The sequence below is a fragment of the Rhinopithecus bieti genome, unplaced genomic scaffold (assembly GCF_001698545.2).
Source record: "Rhinopithecus bieti isolate Rb0 unplaced genomic scaffold, ASM169854v2 scaffold_5882, whole genome shotgun sequence".
In the NCBI taxonomy this organism is placed as follows: domain Eukaryota; kingdom Metazoa; phylum Chordata; class Mammalia; order Primates; family Cercopithecidae; genus Rhinopithecus; species Rhinopithecus bieti.
In genome coordinates, this window is record NW_016805188.1 from 703,562 (window position 1) to 726,027 (window position 22,466).

Consider the following 22,466-nt stretch of genomic DNA (forward strand, 5'->3'; position numbering starts at 1 on the left):
CGAGACTCCATCTCAAAAATAAATAAATAAATAAATAAAAGTAGACAATAAAAGGGACAATAAGATGAAAAGATATGTCTATGTACAGTTATTTAAGGGCCACTAAATTTATAAGAAAACATACTTACCTTTTATAGTACTTGTTATACTATTATTTCTTTTTTTTAAGATTTATTTAAATAATAAGAAATTTATTACTGAGACCAGCTGCGATGGCTCACTCATGTAATCCCAACATTTTAGGAGGCGGAAGCAGGTAGATCAATTGAGGTCAGGAGTTCAAGACCATCCTGGCTAACATGGTGAAACTCCATCTCTACTAAGAATACAAAAATTAGCTGGACGTAGTGGCGGGCACCTGTAGTCCCAGCTACTCGGCAAGCTGAGGCAGGAGAATCGTTTGAACCCGGGAGTTGGAGGTTGCAGTGAGCTGAGATCACACCACTGCACTCAAGCCTTGGCAACAGAGCAAGACTCCATCAAAAAAAAAAAAAAAGAAGAAGGAAGGAAGGAATTACCTATAATATTCAGTACATTATTATTAATTATAATTATTAATGTATTCAGTATGTTAATATTTTTGAAATATTTGAGATACATATTAAAGAAGACTCCTCAGTCAAATTGGTTTGAAAAATGTTATCTATGACAGCCTTCTATCAGATACATACATGACAGATATGGATAGTAAGGGTTTCATTTAGTTAGCTTGATTTAATCCAAGTTTTCCAAACCTATTAATATTTGATTATGGAACCTAATTCATTTCTGCTAGAATTGATTAGCATCTGTGGAACTAATATTTTAATGAACACTGATTTGCATAATTTTTTGAGTATAAGGCAATAGTACTTCTTCCATCTGTAATAATCAGGAACTAAAGAATTCTATTCTACCTGTTATTTTCCAAAGAAAATGACTCAGCTTTATAATTTTAATGTTAAGTCTATGCCTCTGTCTTATTTCTCAGAAAATTTTTCTAAAAATAGTTGAATCTTTTGTTGCTGACTCCAGATTGGAATGACTAAATAGTGCCAGGACTATTGCTGGTGAATATGATGCCTCCTCTTTTGCTGTCAAAAGTTGATTACTTAATTTTTTGTTTTTAGATGGAGTTTTTGCTCTTGTTTCCCAGGCTGGAGTGCAATGGCACAATCTTGGCTCACCACAATCTCTGCCTCTCAGGTTCTAGAGATTCTCCTGCCACAGCCTCTGTAGTAGCTGGGAATACAGACATGCGCCTCCATGCCCAGCTAATTTTGTATTTTTAGTAGAAACGGGGTTTCTCCATGTTGGTCAGACTGGTCTCGAACTCCCAACCTCAGTTGATCTGCCCGCCTCGGCCTCCCAAAGTGCTAGGATTACAGGTGTGAGCCACTGCGCCAGGCCTTGATTACTTAATTCTGTATGAACTTCTAAGCAACTTGATCCTTTTCTTTTGCTACTTCTAATGTATCTAGCATAACCTACTTGAAACAGAAGGGGCAAACTAGACAGCCAACTCCATGTTAGATTAATACATAGTAAGTGCTCAATAAATGAAGCCATTAAATCAATGTTAATTTGGGTGACTTTTGGAATCAGAAAGCTAAGCCCTCAAGGGTGGCTTCATTTCTTGATGCAAAATTAATTGCCTGGGCTCTGGGGCTACTAAAATTCTTCTTCTGGATCCCAGGTAGTTTGGAAGTCTGACTACTAGATGAATGTGGAGTTAATAAGTAGAGTTCTTCCATGTGGAAAACCTGAGTGTGTTGTTTCATTTATTTGTTTATAAGGAATAGTTTTTAAAAAGTGAGTCAGTTCTTCTATAAAATTATTTTAAATTATTTTTTCTGATTAAATTACATTTTCATTGTAGCAAGTGTGAAAAGATACAAATGCACAAAGAAGACAATTAAATCACTTATATATAATCCCACCACTAATAGATAAAAATATTAATTTCTGTTTATATTATTATAGTATGTTTACATGTATAGTGGTACACATATAATTTTAGTGCAATTGTACTGTTCATATGATTTTTAATACGTTTGTTGATGTATAATTTACTTAGCATATAATTTACCAGTCTTAATTGTGCAACTTAATGATTTTCAGTAAATGTATGGAGTTGTACAACCATCACCACGATATTTCTAGAACACTTTTATCCTCCTACAAAGATCTTCATTTGCAACCAATCCCTATTCCCACGCCCAGCTTGAGGCACCTCCTTATCTGCTTTTTATTTGAAAATATTTGCACATAACTGACACTGTATATGCATGGAAATATATAATATGTAAGTTTCTTGCACCTGGCTTCGTTTGTTTGGCATACCGTTTTTGAGGTTCATCCATGTTGTAACTGGTAGTAGTTTATTCCTTTTTATTGCTTAGTAGTAATCCATTGCAAAGCTGTATCACATTTTGTTTATCTCTTCACCAGCTGATGGATATTTGGATTGTTTCTACTTTTTGGCTATTTACAAATACGCTTCTGTGGACATTGATGTACATTTCTTTGTGTGGACATATGTTTTTATTACTCTTGAGTAGACCTAGGAGTAGAATTGCTGGTAAATTTAGATTTGTCTCTTTGAAACACTGCCAAACTGTTTTTTAAAAGTGGCTACACCATTTTACTGTCCCACCAGCAGTGTCTGAGGGTTCCAGTTTCTCCATATCCTCATCAACACTTGTCATTGCCTTTTTTATTACAGCCATTGTAGTAGGTATGAAGGGGTATTATAATATGACTTTAATTTGCATTTCCCTAGTGACTAATGATGAGCATTTAATGTACTTTTTAATCTATTACTATAGTTTCTTTGGTGAAATGTCTATTCAAATATTTTATCTATTTTTAAATTGTGCCATTAGTCTTCTTAGTATTAAGTGGTAAGAATTCTTTATAAATTCTGATTACAAGTTCTTTGTTGGATATACAATTGGCAAATATTTCTTCTCCATCTGTCAGAGTGTTCACTTTCTTAGAGGTTTCTTTTGAAGGACAAAGTTTTTAACTTTGGTAAAGTTCAGTTCACCAAGTTTTTATTTTATGGATTGCACTTTTGGGTGTGGGAATTTTTTGCCTAACCCAGGATGATGAAGATTTTCCTCTACATTTTCTTCTTGAAATTGCGATGTTTTAACTCTTAAACTTAGGTCTATGATCCATTTTGAGTTAATCTCTGTGAGTGATGTGAGGTAATGGTTTAAATTTACCTTTATTGCATGTGGCTATCCAGTTGTCCCAGAACCATTTGTTGAAAAAACAATCTTTTCTCAATTGAATTGACTTGGCGCATTTGATAAAAATCAACTGCCAATAAATGTAAGGGTCCGTTTCTGTTCTCTCAGCTCTTGCAGTTATTGATATGTCTGTCTTTATGCCAGTACTGCACTGTTTCGATTACTGTAGTTTTACGGTTTTAATAAATAAACTCAGGAAGTGTAAGTTCTCCAAATTTGCTCTTCTTTTTAAAAATTACTTTGGCTATTCTGAGTTCTCTACGTTTCTATGTATATTTTATGAACACCTTGTCAATTTCTGCAGGAGAGCACACAGGAGAATTTTGACAGGGATTGCAATGAATCTATAGATAAATTTGGGGAAGACGGTCATCTTAACAACACTGAGTCTCCCAATCCATCAACGGAATGTTTACTCATTTATTTAGATCTTCTTTAACTTCTCCTAATAATGTCTTGTGCTTTTCAGTGGATTCATCTTACACTTATTTTATGTGATTGTTGCAAACCTTTTCCCCACAACATAAAAAAAAAAAAATTCAACAAGATGATTTGTATTAAGCCTGTAGTGTTCCATCCTATCCTTGAATAGTTCCTCTTACTAGAAAACACGGTAAATTATTTATGATAGTTATGGTCTATTAAAGTTTCTGTGAAAATCAAATTCTGAAGATTACTCTTAGGAGAAACACAGTGTTAGGATCCTGTGAGCCTCTGGTGACAAACTTTTTGTCAACCAAATAACACACAACCTCACTTTATGTGTGCTTTTTTTTAAAGACACCTTATTTAATATGTGTTGGTGATTCTTTAACATTGAACTCATGTTCTCACTATATCTCACTCCTGAATGAAACTTATCTGACACACCTGTTTTCTACATGGGGCACATCACAGCCTTCTTGCACTAAGGAACACTAGCCATCACTTCAGCATGATGCTTGGGAACTATTATAAATAGCAAAATCATCAACCAAAAGCACAAAATGAGAAAACTTGGCACTAAATAGACCACGAAAATAATCTTTGTTTACAGTACAAGAGCTGAAACAAGAATGCAGAGTACGGGCCTTGCTGGACCTCAGCTGAGAACGTGTGCATCAAGCAAACCAAATTTTTGGTCACTCTGTGCATGTCCATAAATAACCATGAAAACACTACAAGTATTGACTTGGGACTTAGAAAAAAAATTTCAGCAAGGAAGCAGATTTGCAAATACAGAATTTTCAAATGATGAGCATCAATTGTATTTTTCTCTCCTGTGTTGCTTGGTACTTCACTCTCCTGGATTTTCAACCACCTCACAGCCTTCTTGGCAGATTCTTTATCTTCACCCCAAGCTACATCTTTGCACAGTTACTGATAGTCCTTGGCCCTCTTCTCTTCTTTACCTACACTTAATTCTTCCTCTTCCTGGGTGTTCTCAGCCAGTCCCTTTGTTTTAATTCCCACCTGCCTATAAGTTACTGCTTTCAAATCCACATCCCCGGCCTAGACCCCCTCTCTTGTGCTTCCATTTCTCATTTTCAGCTTCTTACTTGATCTCCATTTTGAGGTTTACCAGGCATTTCTGACTTCCCATGTCTAAATCTGAACTCTCTCTATGTCTTGCAAATCTTGTCTTTGTCCCAGTCTCTCGCATCTGTAAGTGATACCGTCATCACCAGCTGCTCTACTCAAAACCTAAGAAGTTATTCTTGATTTCTCCCTTTCCTACATTCCTCATATCCAATACATTGGCATTTTTTTCAGGAAGAATCTATTAAATAAAGATTACTTTATTATTACAAACACATACACACACACAATTATAAAACACTAGTGTGCACCTGTAGTCCCAGTGTTATGTACTATCAGTGCCAGCTACTCAGGAGGCTGAGACAGGAGGATCCCTTAAGCCTAGGAGTTTGAGGATAGCCTGGGCAATATAGTGAGATCCCATCTTTTTTAAAAAATCAGATGAACTATAAAGCACTAAGAAATCTAAATATCCATGCGAGAGCAAACAGGTGGCAATTAAACATTCTGGGTCTATAGCATGCTTGAAGGAGACTGTGACTGATTAGATCCCCATGGTAGAGAGAGCATCTCCATAGGCAAAGGGGGCTTACCTGTAACAGCTGTTCAAGTTCTCTCTTCTCATCAAGGATCATGAAAGGTACTCCATTCAAGGTGAGGTGTACAATCTGATGCTCTTCAAGCAGGTCAAATTCTCATAATCTAGAGGATTGAATGGAAAGGACTTTTCTTTTTCAGGATAGGTGTCATTGGAGGCAGGAAGGGAGCTTTTTGCTTTGACAGTCTTCCCAGTCATGTGTCTAGCAGAGAAAGTTGGTTGTTCTTATTCAGGGCATCCATTAGTCTGGCAATTTTTGTTTCTAAAATACACCTAAAATCTGTCTGCTTCTTTTCATGTAGGCTGCCATGATCCTCATCCAAGCCCCCATTCTTCTCACCTTGGCCATGGCAATAGCTTCTTAACAGGACTTCATGCTCAATTATTTCTGCTTTCATCTGTTCTCCACAGAGAAGCTGGAGTGGTCTTTTAAAAAGTTGAACAGATAATGCCATCCCATGCTTAGATCTTCCAATGATCTTCTGCTTCTCCTGGAATAAAACATGAACAATGTACTGTAAAAACCCTAGAATACGCCAAATTCTCCAGCCTCATTTTTTCTTACCACTTTGGACTTCTTTTGTTTCTAGAACATGCTAAACAACTTTTTTCTGACTCAGTCTCTCCTGGGAGAGATTTTTTTCCTCTCCCTGGAATGCACTTCCTGCTCTTTTTATGGCTGGCTTACTTTCATGTTTTGGATCCCAGCTATAATATCACTTCCTCACAGAAACATTTTTTAACCACTCTGTTTATCTGTGCTAGCTCTCCCAACCCATGTTTACTCACCAGTTATTCTGTGAACTATCACCCTGTTTACTTCCTTCCTAGAAAAACCTATTTTTTTCTCTTTGCATATTGTCTGCCTCCTGCCAGAATTGGAGGACTTATTATCCTGCTCATGGCGGTGTCTCTAGAACCTCACACATAGTGGGCACTCAGTATACATTTATTAAATAATTACATTTCTTATTTGGTCTCCTACTGTAAAATATTTGGATTGTTTTCAATTTTTCTATATTGTTACAAATGCTACAAAGACCAGTTATATAGATGAATCTTTGTATGTATTACCTCAGGGTGAATTCCTTAAGTTGAATTTGGGGCTGACTATGTATAGTTTTAAGCTTTTATCAAATGCTTTTACTGCTTTCATTTTTTTTTTTTTTTTTTTTTTACCCTCCAGTTCCACCTACAGTTACCTTGATTGCCTCTATGGAACTTTTCATATGGAAGTATTAAAATACTGAAAGAAGACATAAATAGCAAGAATGCTTTAAAATACTAACTTCTGATAATAATGTAAAAGATGTACTCTATGTTTTACAAGGAAACCTAGATCATTATATTCAATGTACTTCACTCTCATGGCATGTTATTTTAGTCCTTTTCTAGTTCTAGCATAAATTTCCTCAATCAAATACTGTGATTGATTTGTGTGTGTGTGTATAACAAGAGAAAAATGTTGCACTTCGGTCTCACATTCTAATACTCTTTCTTCAGGTTGACCCTGTATTATGTTGGAATAGGTGTTGCTGCCTTGATTTTTGGTTACATACAGATTTGCTTTTGGATTATAACTGCAGCACGACAGACCAAGAGGATTCGAAAACAGTTTTTTCATTCAGTTTTGGCACAGGACGTCGGCTGGTTTGATAGCTGTGACATCGGTGAACTTAACACTCGCATGACGGAGTAAGAAGATGATATTGTAGTACATTAGCTTTGTTTACATATGTGACATGTAAATGACCTAACTACATTTATTTGCCTGTTTCAGTGACATTGATAAAATCAGCGATGGTATTGGAGATAAGATTGCTCTGTTGTTTCAAAACATGTCTACTTTTTCAATTGGCCTGGCAGTTGGTTTGGTGAAGGGCTGGAAACTCACCCTAGTGACTCTATCCACATCTCCTCTTATAATGGCTTCAGCGGCAGCATGTTCTAGAGTAAGTGAGATGGCTAATGCAATGTTGAATGGAAGCAGCAGTGTGGACTAAATGACACATTGAGTTTGTCCAAAAATGGCTTTTCTATTCATTTGCCATGTCCCAAACTACAAAGGGATATTATACACCACAAATACTTTTGATTTTGTTCTCCATTAATCCCCTTTCTATCTTCAAGTTATTTAGCTAAAATGAAATGTTTTTAATAGCTTACTAACATTAAAAACATTTCTCTTCATTTAGCAGTCTAACACAACTTCAAGTGCTAGCATGGATAAAGTATGATGCTGTTATACATGTGACGTGTAGTTGTTGCTGTTGGGACAGCCTTGTTTGTTCTAAATACCCAGATCAACATGTTATGATTAATTTCATTGGGTAGAATGGAATTTTTTATATCATCCTCTTAAAGTTTATATGTATATATACATAAAGATTTTTCAAGGCAAGGTCTCACTTTGTCACACAGGCTGGAATGCAATGGGACAAACACGGTTCACTGCAGCTTCAGCTTTGCAGGCTCAAGTCATCCTCCCATCTCAGCCCCCCAAGTAGTTGGGACTACAGGCGACCATGCCCAGCTAACTTTTGTATTTTTTGTAGAGACAGGTTTTCACCATGTTGCCCAGGCTGATCTCGAATTCTTGGGCTGAAGCTGTCCACCCACCTCGGCCCCCCAAAGTGCTGGGATTGCAGGCCAGTGAGCTACCGCACCCAGCCAAGCTTATATTTAAATAAGGCTTTCAATTACATTTCAAATGTCTGCTAATATCTATTTTTATGTACTACATAAATATGTTTCAGTTTTTTAAACAAATTATGTACTTGCATTCTAAATTACATTTTTAGCACTGTTTTGCTGTAAGTATACCACAAAATTGTAATCTTATCTACAGCCTGGTTTTGAAACCAATACTCTTTGTGAAATCTAAAAACAGCAAATGCATCTCTGATATTACTCTTCAAATCATATCTTTTGGCAATTCTACCAGTGTATATACTCATCTTCTAGATCGGAGGCACAGTGCTTTAAATTTGGCAATACTAACTGTTCTTTATGGAAATACAATTCATAAAATTTCCAGAGTTTATTTGCTAACAATATACTAATCAACCAAACAAGAATTTTCAGCAATAAAAATATTCTATAGTGGGCTAAGCCCTTAACAATAGGCTTGGAGATTTGGACAGCACGTCTTTACTTAGTGTGACTCTGAGTGTTGACTTTGTAGCCTTTATAAAAATCTTCATCCTCAGCTTATTTGAAATGAGGAAGGAAATCTCAGTAGAAAGATTGCCTGTAGTAAGTTACTAAGATCAGAACCTTAACTGCCCACAGAAGAGAAGTAAACAAGGAGTTGTAAAGGAATAGCAGTGGGTAGTCTAAATTCTGTTATTGTATTAATTGATCATGAAGAGGAAGCAGGTGAAGGTCAGAGTTGTCCAAATGATGCGATACCAGAGTGGATGGTTTCTAGCTTCCTTCAATTCAACTTGGCAAGAATCTATTAAATACTTGCTAAGTATAAGGCTTTCTGCCAGGTGGTGTTTCCCCTCTAGTGATACACTATAGGAATAATTATCTTTAGTAAGTGAATTCAGAAAATAATGAGTATTACTCAGCTTCTGTTACTCTCTGACTATAACAGTTATCCAACCATGTCTTGTATAAAATCAGCTCCTATTATGTGGAATATATTTTTCAGGTGGATAGACTTGCTATGCGAATAGGCAATAGTCATGAATTCACAGCTCTGAAGGCAGTGTCCCCGCTGTTCCCTTTCGTGGAACTGTTGTGCTAATTTCAAAATGTAAAGTGATTAGTAAATGGGACGTATAATAGAGAAAAGGGCATGTGAAATCAGGTAAACCTGTCTAGTCACCAATAGTGATATTTTCCCTTTTCTCTCTGAAATCTTACCTCTTAGTATTTTGACGACAAATTTTTGAAAATGCAGAGATAGAGTTTTTAAAAATACCATTAGGCTACTTAGAATTCAAATTCCACCTGACTTAAATGCTCAGTACATTATTACTACGCAGAGCCATTTTTTAACTGTGGTTGTGGTTTATTACAGATGGTCATCTCATTGACCAGTAAGGAATTAAGTGCCTATTCCAAAGCTGGGGCTGTGGCAGAAGAAGTCTTGTCATCAATCCGAACAGTTGTAGCCTTTGGGGCCCAAGAGAAAGAACTTCAAAGGTCTGTCCCTTTAAATATAACAAAATATGCTTGGTTTTATTTTCCCCAGTGGCTATTAAGTTGTGTTCTGTTTTTGTAAGGTATACACAGAATCTCAAAGATGCAAAGGATTTTGGCATAAAAAGGGCTGTAGCCTCAAAACTGTCTCTTGGTGCTGTGTACTTCTTTATGAACGGAACCTATGGACTTGCTTTTTGGTATGGAACCTCCTTGATTCTTAATGGAGAACCTGGATATACCATCGGGACTGTTCTTGCTGTAAGTCTTGTTTGAGAACAAGATATCTGGCCTGGATGATCTTTCCTTACCTAGTTTAGCCAAAATTCCTCTTTGAAGATGAATATTCAAAGATGAATGTTTTTAATAAACAAATATTTGTTTCCCTCAAATTATTTGTACACACCTTTGAATTATAGTTATGAATTGACGGGATTTATTCATCCAACATGTTTTAGTGTCCTCGTTGTGTCAAGCATCTGCATTCTGCTTTTAGAAGAATCATAATTGAATTCCCCTTGGGAAATACACTGAGTTTTCTTAATCTAGCAGTGAAAAAGGCCAATCTTTTGTGAGACTTCTCCTTGCATCTTGGCTGAGATCAGACAGTGTTCTGCATTCACCTTGCTAAATGTCTTCTCTCCGGAAATGGTCTGTAGAGTTTGCATTCACCTCCCCTTCCTCTGTCCTTTCAGCATGTAGTAATGTTAAAAACAGACTACATACAGTTCTGTCCAATATCACAGTTTGGAGACTTTCAAATTCCTAGGAGTTATGTGTTAATTAATAATTGATTCAGTTATCCTCTCAAGTTACAACAATAAACAGATCAGTTCAGGATTAAGAAATATTTGTCTTGAGGAACCAAAATGATCTGCTCTTTATACTTTGATCCTTGTTTGGCCTTTCCATTCTATATAGATTTCTCTTCTTTCCATTAAATTCATCTTTTGAATTTGAGGCATTCATAATTAAGACTTTAGCTAGTCATTTATTTCATATAAAGTGAAATGTGAACATGAAGGATTTTTCACTCATCTTCACTCCTCAATTTATGTGTGGCTGGGTAACTGGCTTACTAAGCCTAAGCATCCTCATCTGTATGGTAGGAATAAGAGCTCCTAGCTTGAGGGATTCTTTTCTTATTTGACTTTTTGCAGAGATGAGTCTGTCTCAGAATGGACAGCTGTTCCCTAATACAAAAATTCAAAACCAGCTTGAGTGAAAACAGTACAATGTCTCTGAGCCAATGAAATCTACTGGATTTTTCTTTTTAAAGTTCAAGGGGTCACCCAGCAAGGAGGAAGGTGCAACTCACCATGGGGTTTATACAAGGCCAGTACACTTCAGTCAGCAGATTTTTCTGGTCACACATCCCAGCAGGTGATAACCACAAGACTATGAGATAATCGAAATTTGTTCCATATTAGGAAAAGGCCAAGGATACTTTGGCGATATCTTCCATTCTGTCTTACCTAATTCCTCTAATATCTCTCTGTGAGCTTAAACCAATAATTATATATTACATTCTATTATCTTTCTTACATAACTGCAGAAAGCTAAATACCATTTTGTTTGTTCCTATAGGTTTTCTTTAGTGTAATTCATAGTAGTTATTGCATTGGAGCAGCAGCCCCTCACTTTGAAACCTTCGCGATAGCCCGAGGAGCTGCCTTTAATATTTTCCAGGTTATTGATAAGGTAAGACCCCTCCTATTGCTCTGAAGAATAACTATCATTACTGCAAGAAGGAGACAAGAAAACACGCACACTCATTTCACTAAAACAATAGGATGGACAAATTTAATGTTGGCCTGTTGTTTATGAGAAAGAGAGATTGCCTTTAAGTCTTTTCTAAGAGGAGATTGTGTAGTATTGAAACCTTCATGTCTAACTCAGTGCACTTCTATAGCAGAAAGGAAACTGGTGTGGAAGAAAACCATCCTTCAACTATTTTTAAAATGTATAAACTGTCAGATTACTCCTTTGAAGATTTATAACATTTCCTTTGTTTTTCCAAGAAACCCAATATAGATAACTTTTCCACAGCTGGATATAAACCTGAATCCATAGAAGGAACTGTGGAATTTAAAAATGTTTCTTTCAATTACCCATCAAGACCATCTATTAAGGTAGGTTAAAACAAATTATACGATCGTGCAGTTTTCTGATATTATCTTCTACTGGCCAAGATCTTCTCTGACAAGATTACTCAGGATCACTTTGGCCAAGATTTTGGTTACTTTGCCTAGAGACTTGAGGAGGTAGACAAATAATGGACAAATAACTCTGAATCAACTAGTTATATTTTGCATAATTCTTTCTATATTCAACTGACTAAAGCATTTTCAGCTCCGTGAAATTCTTCTACTCTGGGTTTGAGAACACATCAAAATGTCTTGGGTTAATGCTGCCACCTATTGGTGGTTCCTAGATGCTACCCCACTCAACATAGATAACTCATTTTAACCCCCTCCTCTCTAACCTAGGAGAATTATGCACATGTGCCTTTCCCTTCTTCCTTTCCTGGGGCTTTTACTGCACCAGCAATTGTAGCAAGTACTTTATCACACACACACACACAAACACACACACACACACACGCAGTTTATCCTACTCCATTCAGCCTTTGACAAGTTCTTGTGAAAATGTGTGTATTTTTGTCTTCCCCTGTCACTTCATTAGTGTATTTACCAAAAAAGCAGTTGTTGTTAAATATTGCAAAAGGTAATTACTAATGAAACACTTGCTTCATAAAAAAAAGACATGATTTTAAGTGAAATAGATAAAATTACTAATGTGATCAATTTCTAATGTCTGTTACAGAATTTCCATAAAGACCTACCTACTCCTACTTCCTTATTTTTTTCTGATTAAAACTTTGATTGAAAATCTCTTTTCAAAGCTCTTTATTTTTTAAAGTTGTTACTTAATTACCAATTACCATTATTGGAATAGTATTGACTTCCACCATTTTTCTTAACTGTACAGTATTTCAAACTACATTTTGCAACTGCATTTGGATTGGCTTCCTGGGGACTTCAGCACAAATTGTGCCAATATATTGCATGGGAAAGTGTTCTTTGGGTTTTAAACAACTATTTTTAAAATGAACTTTTGAAACATAACCTTTTTTGTTAAACTAAAGAATGAAATTGGGGGGGGCGGTTCACCCATTTTAAATAAATAAAACAAATTCTTTCGAGGAAGGACCAGAAACCAAATCTAGAGTAAAAGTGCAGGTGTGAGAAGAGGTACTCCTACTGGTGGTCCTCGATTTCTCACCTTCTTCAGAGAACTTTTCTCGGCTTGGCCCTTTGAAGGTTTTATGTTTGGCTTATGCAAAGGGTCCATTGCTTTACAAATGGTAAGATCAAAGCAAGAGAATTCAAGGGGAGATTCCCCTGTTTAGGGCTAACTACATACAGATGCAAGCAAGGATAGGTGAGAATTTCTCAACAGGATCACTGTTGTCATTTTGAGAGGGTAATTATTGTGAAGCTTCGCTCACATTGCAGATCCCTGGCACACTAAATGCTGTAGCAACCCCAGTCATTGAGAAAATGTTTAAAATGTTCCCTCATGGGTCACCATGAGACCACCAAGGTTTCTAATAATAAACTCTCATCTATCGGGAGACACTAAGAAACTTTGCCAGTTGTTTTATTTTAGAATATGCTTTGCAATTATGCTAATATATTCTAAGGAGGAGCTTCATTCAATAGCTTGTGAAAATATCTGGCAAGATCTCATTCACTTGTTACAAATTAAGACAAGACTTTCATTAGCTTGATAGTCAAAATTCATACAAAATATTTTAGTTGAAAATGTGAACAGTTTACTAGTTAATATTCTGAGAGTGACAGTACTCTTAATTTAGGTCTCCTCTTTACATAGAGAGATAATGATAGATTCTTTTACTACTGTTTTCCAAAGTTATTTAGGCCATTACTATACATGCACATGAAACAAACGTAACAAGATCCAAATTTGTTTTTAAGCTCCACAGAAGAATTCGTTTTCAGTTTATAATTATATATTCATTTTCTGAAAATGTGTCCATCATATTCTCATTGTGGTTTTATGATTTTCCGTCCATACATTCCAATAGATTCTGAAAGGTCTGAATCTCAGAATTAAGTCTGGAGAGACAGTCGCCTTGGTTGGTCCCAATGGCAGTGGGAAGAGTACGGTAGTCCAGCTTCTGCAGAGGTTATATGATCCGGATGATGGCTTTGTAAGTATAGCTAGCAAAACCATGCACAGTCCACCTAATGGAATTTGGAAACACTGCAGGGCTCGCAGATCTGTAACTTTTCATTTTCAACAGTAGAACTGGGAGAGAAGCCATATTGTTTTCTTTCCTTTGTATCCATTCATTCAGCAAATATTTATTTAGTGCCTACTATGTGTCAGGCACTATTTTGGGTTCTGAAAATACCTAGGTGAATGAAACAGATAAAAATCTGCCCTCATGAAGTTTACATTCTAATAATCAGAGACAAACAATAAAAAAATAAGTAAATTATATAGTATGTTAGAAGGTAGGGAATGTTGTGGAGAAAAATAGCGTATTAACATGTAGCCAGCATCTATCAAGAATTTCAAAGTTTGTCCCGGAAGAATGATGTAGAAAACATCTCCACTTTTCTTTTTTTTTTTTTTTCTTGGAGCTTACAATGTTGTACTTAACTTTCTCAGCCTTGTAAGTGGCATAGAGGATAACACTGTGATATTCAAAAGTGATTAATTCTTAATGCTTCTGTTAAAACTTTCAACAGTTATTTTTATAAGAAAATCTACTCCCCTAGAGCCTGGCTTTATTTAAATTTTACTTCATAGTTTTCATTTGGAGTATCCTAGACCCATGTGACTACATAAATTATTAGATGAGTGTTACACGTATAAAAGAGTTGCATAGAATATCCATGCCGTGACAGAAAACAAGGGTTGGTAAGAAATAGAGACTCTATGAGTTAGAATTACCAAACCCTGGCTTCTGTCACTGGAATATGTTGGGGCAATTGGCAATGGCACCACCTGGGGAGAAGACAGAGGTCACTTATTATTATGTATAGCAATGAATAGGAGACACTTTTGTCTTTTGCAGAGGTGTGAGGTATTGAAATAATGAAGGCTATTTCCTAGAAGAAACGTAAGGGCCACATCCAAAACTGAAGTTTTTTGTATGTGTCTACATCATAACATTTGTGGAACCTAGAATATGTATCTTTATAATATCTAACTTGTGGATCTTAGAATAAAGATAATCAGATGATCTGGCAACGTTTTAAGCCAATTATTCTTTTGCAGTTTTGTTGGTGTCCATCTACCAGAACAAGTCTATGGACAATATTTATGTTATAAATATTTTATCAAAATATAGTCAGTCTTTCATTTCTAAAATATGCTACTTCTCAGTTTATATTTTGGTCTAGTATGAAAGACCCTAAAATCAATACAGTAAAAGGCATCACAACATGGTTCATTCTTTGGATTGACAGATCACGGTAGATGAGAATGACATCAGAGCTCTAAATGTGCGCCATTATCGAGAACATATTGGAGTGGTTAGTCAAGAGCCTGTTTTGTTTGGGACCACCATCAGTAACAATATCAAGTATGGACGAGATGATGTGACTGATGAAGAGATGGAGAGAGCAGCAAGGGAAGCAAATGCTTATGATTTTATCATGGAGTTTCCTAATGTGAGTACACTGTGCAGCCTGTGTCCTTAGCTTACGGTGGCAGCACTGCAATATTCCAATATAAGGTATTGAAACAACAACTGATGCAGAATAGTAGGGGTGTGATTAAATTCTGGATTGTCCTAGAACAAGCTTGTCCAACCAGTGGCACAAGATGGCTTTGCATGCGGTCCAACACAAATTTGTAAACTTTCTTAAGAGACATTATGAGTTTTTTTGTGATTTTTTTAATCTTGTCACTATTGTTAATTTTAGTGTATTTAATGTGTGGCCCAAGACAATTCTTCTTTCAATGTGGCCCAGGGAAGCCAAAAATTGGACGCCCATGTATGAAACATCTATAGAGAAGAATGCATAGTAACAACCAAAAGAAGAAATACATCATTGAAAGGCCAGATTGAAAAGAAACATATTTTTTTCTGCAAATGAAAAGGAAAAAAATGAAAGATATGTTAAAACATAGCAAAGAAATATGAAACAAAATCATCAGGCCAAGCTGAGAAATTATGTCTAAAATGTTTATTTGCGAGGCCATCTTGTGGCTGAGAGTGGGAAAGCCATACACACAATCAGATTAGTTCTGTGACAAACCACAAGAAAAACTAGGATCATTTTTTAAAGCACAGGAAGCTAACATTGCATAAAAAATGTGAAATCAGGCCAGGTGCGGTGGCTCACGCATGTAATCCTAGCACTTTGGGAGGCCGAGGTGGGAAGATACCTGAGGTTAGGAGTTTGACATCAGCTTGGCCAACATGGTGAAACCCTGTCTCTACTAAAAAGACAAAAAAATTAGCCAGGCGTGGTGGTGCACGCCTATAGTCCCAGCTACTAGGGAGGCTGAGGCAGGGGAATTGCTTGAACCTGGGAGGTGGAGGTTGCAGTGAGCTGAGTTCCCAGCACTGCACTCCAACCTGGGCAACAGAATGAGACATTGCGGACAAAAAAAAGAAAAAGTGAAATCATATTTGGAAAGCAATATAGCTCCCAAAAAAGTGAAATCATATTTGGAAAGCAATATAGTAAGCTAAAATTCTTGCTAACCAGACTTATGAGATCTTAGAGGGTATTTAGAATTAATAGGGTGCTATAAAGCCATTTTTTTTGTATTTCCTAAAGTATTAGATCCTCAGCATCAGCTGAAATTGTTGTGGGGAGCACCTTGTGACGTATGAAAGGAGGAGATTTGTAATTAAAATACATATAAAATTTCACCATCCCAGAGGGTCACAATAACAAAAATGTTTATTTTAATGGGCATATTTCACAAACCACATTTGATGGATTGTAATAATTTTATTCTTATTTTCTAATTTAAAGAATTTGTTATGCCAGTAATTATCTCTTGTCCCCATTATTTAGGATCATAATTAGGACATATTTAGGCCAACAAAATCATTAAAGATTGAAGGTGATTCTTAAATCGTTGGGAACACACATTTCCTTCTGCTGATGTTTTGCCCCTTTCAATGACCTCCTTTCCTTAAAACATCAGTGCTCTCATTTCCCATTTAGATTAGGGAGCTTTCTGGTACCTCTTAAATCATACCCTGTAAGTTACTACTTGCTTTTACCAAAAGCCCAGTACTACACAAAGATGTCCCTTGCTATAAATCTAATAATAAATTCAGAAGATATAACCCAAATAAATTAAAGATAGTAGCTTATCATGATGAAAACTAAATTCCACAGCCATAGTTAACCAGAAAAATGAGGAAGCACAATAATGAATAAAAGTTCCAGAAGTGGCTAATTTCGGTAGGTGAAAAATTGGGGGATGCTATTGTAAAAAAAAATGTATAGCATTACTTCCCTTATACACAGATTTTAAAATTAATGTATAATAATTAGCTGAAAGTTAGCTTTTCATTAATAAACAACCATGAAATTGGGTAAAACATATGAAGCCAAGGGCAGTTATTGGATGAGAGGTAATGAAAGACTGATTCCTAACAAAGAGGAATCTCATAAAAGTACTCCATGAATTCTGTCTGGTAACACTGAGTTGAAAGGCAAAGATCAAATTTTAGGGAAGCTTGGACAGCTGGAAAGGTGATAAGAGATCACCTGTGGCAATGAGGCAGGGGCAGAAGGCCATGTCTGTGTGGGCATCCCTCAGGAATCCCTGTCTGAGGATAAGACTACCTACCCAAGGCTTACCAGAGAGTGGCAGCCATAAAGCTGCAAGCAGAACACTGGATAGAAGTCAGGCAGTGATGCGGGGGTGTTGAAAGTGCAGCCCAGCTGGAATGGAGAGATCACATTAACACCTTTTTAACACCCCAGGCAAGTAGCTAAAACACCAAAAAAGCCACACCTTAGGAGTCATGACCACACCTTAGAGTAAGATCTACCTGTCCTAACAAACCCTGAGACCAAGCCATGACAAGATGCCCAGAGGAGAGAGGTTTTGGAGGTTGTGTTCCGACAAGTTATGTGGCTTTCTCCAAACTCACCCCAAGGAAACCTAAAATGAAGATTGCACAAGTTCAAGATCAGTCAGTACTTGAGTTGCCTACCATGACAAAAATCGGCAGTTTATTTTTCAGAAGAAAACAGAACTCAGAGTCTCTTCAGCACAACAATCACAGTACTCAGTACATCATTTACAAAACCAGACGTGCAAAGAAACAGAAAATATGGCTTGTATGCAAGAAACATAATCCTAAATGTTTATACTTTAAGAAAAGGGCTTCAAAATACATGAAGCAAAACATTGATACATCTGAAAGGAGAAAGACAAATCCACAACTTTACTTGAGGTCTTCAGTGCTTGATAGAATATGTAGGTGTAATATCAGTAAGAATATAAATGAACAAACTATCAAGCAACTAGATTTCACTGGCATTTATAGGACATTCCAGCCAACAACAGCAGAATACACTCTTCTCAAGTGCACATGGAGCATTCTCTAAAATAAACAGTATTCTGGGCCATCAAAACAAACAAAGCAAAACCTTAGCTCTTTCAAAGAATAGAAAACATAGAAAATATGTTCTCAGACCATAATAGAATTAAACTACACAAATATTTGAAATATCACAAAAAACACTTCTAAAGAATGTATATCTCAAAAGAGAAATTTTGAGAAAAATTACAAACTATTCTGAACTAAATCAAAATGAAATTGCAATGTATTAGTATTTGTGAGATATAGTTAAAGTACTGCTTTGAGAGAAACTTATCGTATTTAATGCTTATTTTTAGAAAAGAAAAAATATCTACAATCTACAACCCTAATTTTCACCTAGAGAAACTAGAGAAGGAAGAGCAAATTAACCCAAAACAAGCAAGACTAAGTAAATAGAAATCACAGTAGAAATCAGTAAAATCCAAAACTGAAAAACAGCAATGATTGAAACCAAAAGCTGAAAAGATTAAAAAAAAAAGTATAACTGTAGCAAAGCTGAAAAAAGAGAGAGAGAAAGAAGAGAAATGACCAGTATCAGGAATGAAAGATGGTACATGGCTATTGATTTTAAGGATATTAAAAGGTTAATAAGGAAATATTATCAACAATGTTATGCCTGTAAATTTGATAACTTAGGTGAGGGTCAATTACTTGAAAGATACAAATGACCAAAACTCACTCAAAAGTAAATAAATAAATAAATAAATAGTAAATAAATAAATAAATAAATAAATAAATAAATAAATAAATAATCAACTTTCCCGGAGCATAATCAAGTTTATAGAGAAATGCCATGTTTGGAGGGGATGGTTATTTTATTTTATGTATTTATTTTGATACGAAGTTTCTTTCTTGCTGTTCACGCTGGAGTGCAATGGCATGATTTCAGCTCACTGCAACCTCTGCCTCCCAGGTTCAAGCAATTCTCCTGCCTCAGACTCCTAAGTAGCTGGGATTACAGGCATGCGCTACCACACCCAGCTAATCTTGTATTTTTAGTAGAGATGGGGCTTCACCATGTTGGTCAGGCTGGTCTGGAACTCCTGACCTCAAGTTATCTTCCTGCCTCGGCCTCTCAAAGTGATGGGATTACAGGCGTGAGCCACTGCACCAGGCCTGGAAGGGATATTTAGAGATATATTGACAAATTGCAGAATGCTCTGAACTCATTAGATTCTACAATGGATTTCCCTTTCAGTCTCAANTGACCAAAACTCACTCAAAAGTAAATAAATAAATAAATAAATAGTAAATAAATAAATAAATAAATAAATAAATAAATAAATTTAGTGTATCTATAATTATTTCAAAAAAATAGCTGGGCGTATAATCCCAGCACTTTGGGAGGCTGAGGTGGGCAGATTACTTGAGGAAAGGAGTTTGTTACCAGCCTGGACAACATGGCGAAACCCTCTACTAAAAATACAAAAAATTAGCTGGGCGTGGTGTTGCACACCTGTAATCCCAGCTACTTGAAAGGCTGAGATAGGAGAATCACTTGAACTCAGGAGGCAAAGGTTGCAGCGAGCTGAGATGGCGCCACTGCACTCCAGCCTGGGCAAAAGAGCAAGACTGTGTCCCCACTGCTCTCCTCCCGCCAAAAAAAAAAAACAAACAAACAAACAAAAAAAAAAACTGGATGTCTAAATAACAGCAACAGTTACAAATGAAGTTAAAATAAAAAGCAGTATTCACAATAGCATCAAAAAACAAAATTCTTAATAATAAATTTAATGAAAGACGTGCAAGTCTTCTAGTAAAAACTATAAAATGCTGATAGACATGAAAACATCTAAAGAAATAGAAAGTGCGTTATTCATTGATTTAGAAACTTCATATTTTCAAAGATTTGCATTCTCTCCAAGTTGATATATAAATATTATGCTTTATCAATCAAAATCCACCAGTTTTTATGTGTATGTGTAGAAATCGACATGTTGATTCCAAAATCTATTTGGAAATTCAAAAGACCAACAATAGCCAAAACAATTTTGAAAGAAAGACCAAAGCTGGAGGACCTAAATATCTAATTTTAAGACAGCAATTAAGATCGTGGTAGTGGCATAATGATGGTTGTATAGATCAGTACAATGGAACAGAGAGACCAGAAATAGATTCACAAATACCTACTCAGTTAATTTTTGACAAGGCCAATGGAACTCAGTGGGGGTAAGAAATATCTTTTCAACAAATGGTGCTGGAATAATTGGTTATCCTTGTGGAAAAAATAAAATGTGACCTTTACTTTACATCACACACAAAAATTAATTTGCCATAGGCCTTGTACCAAAATTGTAACGCTTAAACTTCAAAAATTAAAACTTATGAAAATATCTTTGTGACTTTGAGATAGGCAAAAGTTTCTTAGAGTGAAAAGCATTACTATTAAAAAATGATAAACTGGAGTTTATTAAAATTAAAACCTCCTTTTTAAAAGACATCATTTAGAAAACAAAAAGGCAAGACACAGAGCACAAGAAAATATTTATAATATACAGTGTCCACCAAGGACATGAATCCAGAATGTAAAAAGAACTGCTATAGCTTGATGATGAGACAAAAAATAGAAATTAAAAATGGGCAAAAACTTGAACAGACGTTTTACAAAAGAATCAAATGAACAATACATACATTGAATATGCAATATTATTAGTCACCAGGGAACTCTAAAATAAAACGATAATGAGATACCATTTTACCCTCTTAGAATAGCCAAAATTAAAAAGACTAACAAATGTAACTTTTGATGATGATGTAAGCAATTAGATCTCTCATTCATTGAAATAAAAGTGAAATCAGTACAAGCATTTTAGAAAGCAATTTGGTAGTTTATTATAATGTTAAACATACACTTATGACTGAGCATTCTATTCCTACGTATTTATTCAAAAGAAATGAAAACATGACCACAAAAAGTATCTTGTACATGAATATTCATAGCAGCTTTATTTATAATAGCCAAAAATAGGAAACAATTTAAGTGTTCATCAGCAGTTGAATGAACAAACAAATTGTGATAGATCTATTTTTTCTTTTTCTTTTTTTTGAGATAGGGTCTCACTCTGTCACTTAGGGTGGAGTGCAATGCACAATCTCAGCTCACCGCAGCCTCGACTTCCCAGGCTCCCAGGCTCAGGCAGTCTTTCCACCTCAGCCTCCTGAGTAGCTCATACCACTATACCTGGCTAATTTTTGTATTTTTTGTAGAGACAGGGTTTCACCATGTTGCCCAGGCTGGTCTCAAATTCCTGGCTTCAACCAATCCATCCCCCACAACCTCCCAAAGTGCTGGGATTACAGGTGTGAGCCACCACACCCGGAAAAATTGTGATAGATCTAGAGTTGCCAGACGAAATACTGGATTCCCAGTTAAATCTGAATTTCAGATAATGAATAATTTTTTAGCAATATTGCATAAAACATACTTATACTAAAAAAAAATTCACTGCTTTTCTGAATTCAAATGTAACAGCTTTGTGTTTTCCTGTGTGTTGTTTGTTGTTGCTAAATCTGGCAACCCAAGGTAAACTCGCATTGTGTGGAACACTACTTAGCAATACATAGGAGTGAACAACTGATATAACACGGATGAATATCAAAAACATTACTCTAGGTAAAAGAAACAAGCCAAAGAAGTACATACCGTATGATTTTATTTACATGAAGTTCTAGATTCAGCAAAATTCATGTATAGTGATAAAAATCAAATCAGGGGTATCTGGAGGCAGGGTGTGGGTTTTGACTGAAAAAAGTGACATGAGGAAACCTACTAGGGCTACAGAAACATTCTATATCTTTATTGGTGTGGTGGTAACATGGATGTACTCATCTGTCAATACTCATAGAGTTATATCCTTAAAATGGATGCATTTTATTGTGTATAAATTTCTTCAATAAGGCTGTTTTTTAAAATGTGAAGATCAATCTCTAGAAATTATGGGTTTAGAAAGAATATTTAAATTTATCTCCGTGAAGAAATGAACTTTGAATCAGGGACATAACCCAGTAGAATATTACTAGCCATGTTTCCTGGATGCTAGAAGTTACCCCTACCGCAAATATGAAAGAAAAAATATCTACTTTGTTAAAGATAAATTTATTTTAAAACAAATCAAAAGAACACCAAAAAAGTCTCTTAAGATGGAAAAAAGTTTCAGGGGAAAGTTTGTTTTTGTAGTAGTTTTTTTCATACTGTTTTTCAGAGTATCCAGGAAGGAAATTGTGGGTAACATACCAAATTGCTAATAAACACTGCAGAAAATAGTTATTTGTATTACAGTGGTTCTTTTAAAGATTTCAAAGCATTCTAAAAATGTCTAAAAGAGATTTTCACATTAGTTTA

General features: G+C 35.7%; 1 protein-coding gene across 1 annotated transcript in view; it reads left to right on the forward strand.

The window, feature by feature from the left end:
• Nucleotides 1-22,466, forward strand: part of ABCB5 (ATP binding cassette subfamily B member 5) — a 134,991-nt gene that overhangs the window by 12,743 nt on the left and 99,782 nt on the right. The window contains exons 5-12 of the mRNA XM_017871541.1: nt 6,856-7,047; nt 7,133-7,304; nt 9,383-9,507; nt 9,588-9,765; nt 11,092-11,205; nt 11,526-11,636; nt 13,616-13,741; nt 15,009-15,212. Coding sequence (XP_017727030.1) covers nt 6,856-7,047; nt 7,133-7,304; nt 9,383-9,507; nt 9,588-9,765; nt 11,092-11,205; nt 11,526-11,636; nt 13,616-13,741; nt 15,009-15,212 — 1,222 coding nt within the window. The remainder of the gene's footprint in view (nt 1-6,855; nt 7,048-7,132; nt 7,305-9,382; nt 9,508-9,587; nt 9,766-11,091; nt 11,206-11,525; nt 11,637-13,615; nt 13,742-15,008; nt 15,213-22,466) is intronic.